At 42.6% G+C, this 6,435-nt stretch overlaps 2 protein-coding genes across 2 annotated transcripts; both read left to right on the plus strand.

Moving 5' to 3' along the window:
* The first annotated feature begins 420 nt into the window (after positions 1–420).
* Positions 421–723, plus strand: LOC144980639 (uncharacterized). Its single transcript, XM_078928319.1, has one exon. The coding sequence runs from the start codon at positions 421–423 to the stop codon at positions 721–723; it is 303 nt and encodes a 100-aa protein (XP_078784445.1).
* A 2,772-nt stretch (positions 724–3,495) lies between these two features.
* LOC144980640 (uncharacterized) lies at positions 3,496–3,939 on the plus strand. The gene has a single exon (XM_078928320.1). It carries the CDS (start codon positions 3,496–3,498, stop codon positions 3,937–3,939), a length of 444 nt encoding a protein of 147 aa, XP_078784446.1.
* Positions 3,940–6,435: the final 2,496 nt, after the last annotated feature.

The following is a 6,435-nucleotide window of genomic DNA, read 5'->3' on the forward strand; positions in this document are numbered from 1 at the left end:
CAACACGAAAAATGAGATGTACAATAGTTGTCCACATCGCCGGAAGCACTTATTTATCAACTACAAACCTACGGAACCACTTCAACAAGCAACAACACACAACAAACCAAACTCATGTAACACACAGTCCTGTCCTGACGATGGCTGAAAAGGCCTGAAACATCGATGTAGACTGCTCCAACATTGTGGTAAATATTAAAATAATACTTCCAATCTTGATCTCCACTCTCATTTGTTTCCTCGACCAACTACTACGACTTTCCTCCTTTTGTGGATATATATATGCAGGATGGCAGTGGAAATTCAGTGACTGCTGGTCACCCACAAAAGGAGGAAAGTCGTAGTAGTTGGTCGAGGAAACAAATGAGAGTGGGGATCAAGATTGGAAGTTTGAACGTTGGAAGTATGACAGGCTGATCAATGGAAATCGCTGATGCTATGGAAAGAAGAAAAATTAACATTCTGTGTGTGCAAGAAACAAAGTGGAAAGGTGAATCAGCAAGGAAGATTGTTGGAGGATTTAAAATATTTTATAAAGGAAATGAGGCCACTAGAAATGGAGTGGGTATCGTTCTGGATAAAGAACTTGCACAAAGTGTTGTTAAAGTCCAAAGGGTGTCCGACAGACTTAAATGGATCAAGATTGTAGTCAACATGGAGCAAGTCACTGTCGTGAGTGCAGACGCACCCCAGGCAGGCTGTACGCAAGACAAGAAGGACTAATTTTGGAAGGAGATTAATGAACAAATGGAAATGTTCGACAAATCAGAAAGAGTTTTCATCGGTGCGGACTTGAATGGGCACGTTGGAGAAAGCATTATCGGACAGGAGAGATGGTTGGGGAGGTATGGGTATGGCAGTAGAAATGAAGAAGGCGAAGATATTGTAAGATTTGCAACAAGGATGGATCTGGCAATACTGTATACATATTTTAGAAAGAAAGATGAGTACAGAGTGACTTATTCAAGTGGTGTGGGAAAGACACAAGTGGATTACCTGAAAAGTAGAAAACGGTAAGGGCTGCCTGAAGCCGGTGATCGTAAAATACTAACGAAAGAGTGAAAATGGAAAGGCTTCGTATGGGAACAAAACAGACAATGGACGTTTCGGGTACAAACCCTTCGTCAGCACAACAATACACAAATAAACGTGGAAAACAAATAAAATATAATGAAAATTAACTTGTATCGTCTGTACTCAATGGTGGTTGCAGTATGAATGAAATGTTAGCGTGGCGTGGGTAGAGGATAGGGTGCCCCAGGGGGGTGATCTAATTGATAAGCAAAGGTCAGCGTCAGGGAACAGAACTTTCCAGACTATAATGAAAGATAAAAGACATGTAGTAGTAGTAGTAGTAGCAGTAGTAGTAGTAGTAGTAGTTGTAGTAGTAGTAGTAGTAGTAGTAGTAGTAGTAGTAGATCGCTGTAGTGGAACAGTAGGGGGCGGTGGAGGGGGCGAGGTGAAAGGGTCACGGCGTAGGTGTGTGTGTGTGTGGGGGGGGGGGGGATTGTTGGATGAGCGAAGGTCGAATCTTCGCGAAGGAACGATGCGATAGTAAAGTGGAATACACCGATAAATAGATAGATGGATAGACAGATAGATAGGTAGATAGACAGAAAAGAGGGGAGAGAAGGGAGAGAGAGAGAGAGAGAGAGAGAAGAAAAAAATTAAAGGGGGGGGGGAGGGGGTTTGGTTTGAGGCGGACCTGTAGAGAGGGGGAATTAGAGAGAGAGGGGGGGTGAAGGGAGAAAGAGAGAGAGAGGGGGGGGGACAAAGAAAGAAAGAGAGAGAGAGAGAGAGAGAGAGAGAGAGAGAGAGAGAGAGAGAGAGAGAGAGAGAGAGAGAGAGAGAGAAAGGGGGGAGGGAAGGTGAGAGAGGGCGAGTAAACAGCCGAGTGATAGCTGGGTCACGAGCAGTGGGACACGAAATAGCCGACACAATCGGCCTTCCAGGTGGAGTGTCAGACAATTCCCGGATCTTGTGTAGGGAGCATGTAAAAACATGGATTAACTAGGTCGCTGGGGTCGTGTTTAAGGACCTCTGCTCTACTAGGTAATTCTCCCTGCGATACCAAAGAGTGGATTGTCTGGTGGACTCTGGTGTTGTTAGCAAGTGTTGGGTCCGAAGTCACTTTCTCATAAAATATCTGGTCACTCAATTGCCTGTGGCCCTCAGTTCTATAGAGCTTAGCGTCCCAAACAACTACGGCCCCTCAGCCGCTTTGATCACTATATCACGACGTGATCTAAGTGATCGTACGGCAGCCCATTCAAGACGGGTGAGGTTAGACCTCTTGATAGGTGTGGGTCGTAGTGCCTCGATCTGTCTAAGACAAGTCTGGATAAACAGGTCGAGTGTAGGGGACTTGCCAGGACTAGGAGTCCAGTTTCTTTTACGTCGTGAGAAAGCGGCAAACGGATCCACAGGGTCACGGTTATAGTCATGGTCACGTTCATCATCTTTGAAGTGATACTTCAAGCGTAAAATACGCATGAAGCGACGTACATCCGACTCAATGCGGGACTGGTCGGACGTTCTTCGCAGTGGGATGAACTTGAGACCTTTCCTAAGACCGATTCCTCTGCACTGCTCAACTGGATGGTCGGGGGGACAGAAACCACCAGCCGGTGGTTGTTGTGGTTCCTACTGGGGGGGGGGGGGGGGGGATAGCTCCAACATTATCCATCACGTGGGTGGGTTCGCTGGTGGGTGGGGTGAATTGATCGCTTCCAGCCTGGTCCCCGGCGGTTGGGGGGACTCCCAAATCACCAATGGTGACTGGCTGGTTATGGGTGCCATTAAGAGCAGTGGGGCCAGAGGAAGGTTCAATGGGTGAATCCACCGATGGGAGTGTTGCCGAATGAGAAGGGAGGTTATCGTCAAGATGTGTAATTCTGTTTGGAAAGAGAGCATCTAATTTACTGGTTCTGACATAATTTAAGCATTTTTAAGCATAATTTTGTGCTGGAGGAGAAATTTGAAGTGAAGGAAATATCAGATTGTTGCAGTTTGCCGAGAGAGAGAGAGAGAGAGAGAGAGAGAGAGAGAGAGAGAGAGAGAGAGAGAGAGAGAGAGAGAGAGAGAGAGAGAGAGAAAGTGAGAGAGAGAGAGAGAGAGAGAGAGAGAGAGAGAGAGAGAGAGAGAGAGAGAGAGAGAGAGAGAGAGAGAGAGAGAGAGAGAGTGGCAGCGCAACATAAGATTGTTCTTGAGAAAGTGGCATTTGAAATGAGGAAGATAAAATAGAAACAAAGTGAGGGAAAAACACGATGGTGGAAACTAAAAGAGGAAGAGCAAAGGGAAAAATTTGCTACAACGGTGAAAGGAAGACTAGGAATTGATTTCCCAAAGGAATAGAAAAGAACTGCTGATACAATCCGTGAAGTGACCAAAGTGCCAGGGGTCAGCTCAGGAAGAGGAAAAGTTGGAAAAGAAACATGGTGGTGGAATGAATAGGTTCAAGATGCAATAAAGAAAAAGAGGGAAGCAAGGAAAATCATGGAGACAAACAGGGATGCTATGAAAGTAGATGAATATAAACAGGCAAAGAAAGAAGCAAAAAGAGCCGTTGCAAAAGCAAAGTCCGAGACATTCATGTATGAGCAATTAAAAAGTAAAGAAGGCCAGAAAAATATTTTCAGAATAGCGAAACAGAGGGACAAGAATAGGAGAGATATACAACATATTAAGATGATCAAAGACGAGAATGGAAGAATATTGGGCAAAGATGAAGAGATTCGAGCAAGATGGAAAACATACTACGAACACCTCATGAATGAAGAGAATGACAGGGAGAGGAGAAGTGCAGTTATACAACATAAAGAGAAGATAGTAGATGAGATAAGCAAGAACGAGGCGTGGGATGCAGTGCGCAAGATGAAAATGGGGAAATCAGTTGGACCAGACGAGATACCAGCAGGTCTGGAAATCACTTGGAGATGAAGGGTTAAATTTCATGGTATGGTTGTTCAACGATATCTTACATAAAGAGAAAATGACAGAAGAATGGACAAAAAGCATGTTGATGCCCATATACAAAAATAAAGGAGATGTTCAGGAATGTGGCAGCTATAGGGGATTCAAGTTAATGAGCCATACAATGAAGATATGGGAAAGAGTAATCAATAAGAGATGTGGACATAAGCGAAGAAAAGGTTGGATTTGTTGCTGGTACAAGTACAACGGATGCAATATTTGCTCTAAAAGTGACCGGAGAGAAGAATAGAGAAAAGCAAAGAGGATTACATTGTGTGTTCATTGACCGGAGAAAGCATATGATTGGGTACCAAGAGAAGAAATGTAGTACTGTCTAAGAGCAAAGGGGGTAACAGAGAAAGATATCAAAGTTATCCAAGATATGTACAAAGGAAACAAAACAGTGGTAAGGACAAATGCTGACTCAACTGATCCATTGAATGTAAGAGTTGGATTACACCAGGGATCTGCTCTCAGCCCACTGCTGTTTGCAATAGTATTGGATGTTCTATCAGAACCCATTCACCGAGAGGCACCATGGAACATGATGTATGCGGATGACCTAGTACTTTTGAATGATACAAAAGCTGAGGAAGAAAAGGAACTGGAGGGCTGGAGACGGGTGTTGGAAAGGAGGGGGTTACGGGTAAGCAGATGAAAGACAGAGTATTTGTGCAACGGACAACAGAGAGCAGGACCACAAATAAAGATAGAAGAGGATGTGCCAGAGACAAACCAATTCAAACACTTAGGACCAACTGTACAAGGATATGTGGGCAATGAGATGGAAGTTAAGAAGAGGATACAGGCAGGCTGGAATAATTGGAGGAAGGTAACCGGAATTATGTGTGACAAACGAATTTCTGCAAAGTTGAAGGGGAAAATATATACAACTGTTGTAAGACCAGCAATGTCATATGGACTAGAGACAGTAGCTACAACAAAGAAACAAGATAAAGAAGTTGGGGTGGTGGAAATGAGGACGTTGAGATGGTCACTTGGCTGGACAAGAAAAGATAAAGTGAAAAATGAACGAATTCGAAGGTTGACTGAAGTGAAAAAATATATCAATAAAAATAAGAGAAGATAGATCTAAATGGTTCAGACATGTAAAGAGACGAGAGAGGGAGTGTGCGGGAAGTATTGGACTTACAATTAACGGGAAAGGGGAAAAAGGAATGCTCAAGACTAGATGGTTTGATAAGGTAAAGGACAATATGAAAGAACCGGGCCTGGAAGAAGATGCTCTGAACCGAGATGCATGGAGATGTGGCATTCAGTATGGAAACCCTGAAAAATGCGGGATACGCTGAAAGAAAAAGATATATATATCTGACGCCGCAGAGCAGAAACAATGTTGTCGGCAAAAATGTAAAAGAGATGGGAACATTAATAAGTTACATCTCTCCATTCCAAACACCTCCGTTCCCAGCATTTTGTCAAGATTATAGAGACATCCGGATGGTGGAATCAATCCCTAAAGTGTACAAATAAAGAAAATAAAATCTGCCCCCAAGCAACAATGTTTGTTTTTTAAGGGTTTTACGGGTATTTAGGTTATATCAGTGCCAGTAAAAAGGAAGAAAATGGGATAGTAAAAAGTTACATAATTACAATTAAAACACCCAAGAGAAAGTAAGACAAAGGGGAACTGGGAACAAATAGGGATCAGATGTAGATTCCAAAAGAGCATACCACCAATGTACTTAGTTTGAGATCACCTATAAGTCTCATCCGGACACAAGCACAAAATCCAAAAGAGAGGAATACACTCAAATGCTTACATTATACATTCAAAATAACAAATATAATAATACATAACAGAGAGATGATTTACAAGGAAAAAATTATCATCTCCCAAAACTAACTATACATTTGCCCGTTTCCCTATCAGCCAAGACAAAGACAGAAAGCATGTTGGAAAACAGATGTAGGGGAATAGAAGACACAGTAAGTACCTCCCTGCCCACTATGGGAGGTCAGGAACCCTACCCAGTTTGTCAAGATTATAGAGACATCCGGATGGTGGAATAAATCCCTAAAGTGTATTAATAAAGAATAAAAAATCTGCCCCCAGGCAACAATTGTTTTTGTTTTGTTTTTGAGGGTTTTACGGCGCTTGCAACACATTAAGGTCATATCAGCGCCAGTAAAAAGGAAGAAATGGGATAGTAAAAAGTTATAGAATTCAATTAAAGCACCCCAGTAAAGGTAAGACAAAGGGGAATTTGTTCAAATAGGAAACGGATGTAGATTCCAAGAGCACACCATCAAAGTACTTAGGTTGAGATCACCTAAAAGTCTCATCCAGACACAAGCACAGGTCCCCACTAAGAGGAATACACTCAAATGTTAACAAATCAAATATAACATGTAAATAAAACATGTACAGTACATAACATAGAGATGATTTACAAGGAAAAAAATATCATCTCCCAAAGCAATAACTATACATTCGACTGT

The sequence above is a fragment of the Berghia stephanieae genome, chromosome 10, assembly GCF_034508935.2.
Source record: "Berghia stephanieae isolate SIO BIC M18660-M18661 chromosome 10, UCSD_Bste_1.3, whole genome shotgun sequence".
In the NCBI taxonomy this organism is placed as follows: Eukaryota; Metazoa; Mollusca; class Gastropoda; order Nudibranchia; family Aeolidiidae; genus Berghia; species Berghia stephanieae.

Coding starts and splice junctions, on each gene's coding strand:
- LOC144980639 (XM_078928319.1), top strand. CDS start 421: ATGGAAATCGCTGATGCTATGGAAAGAAGAAAAATTAACATTCTGTGT.
- LOC144980640 (XM_078928320.1), top strand. CDS start 3,496: ATGGAGACAAACAGGGATGCTATGAAAGTAGATGAATATAAACAGGCA.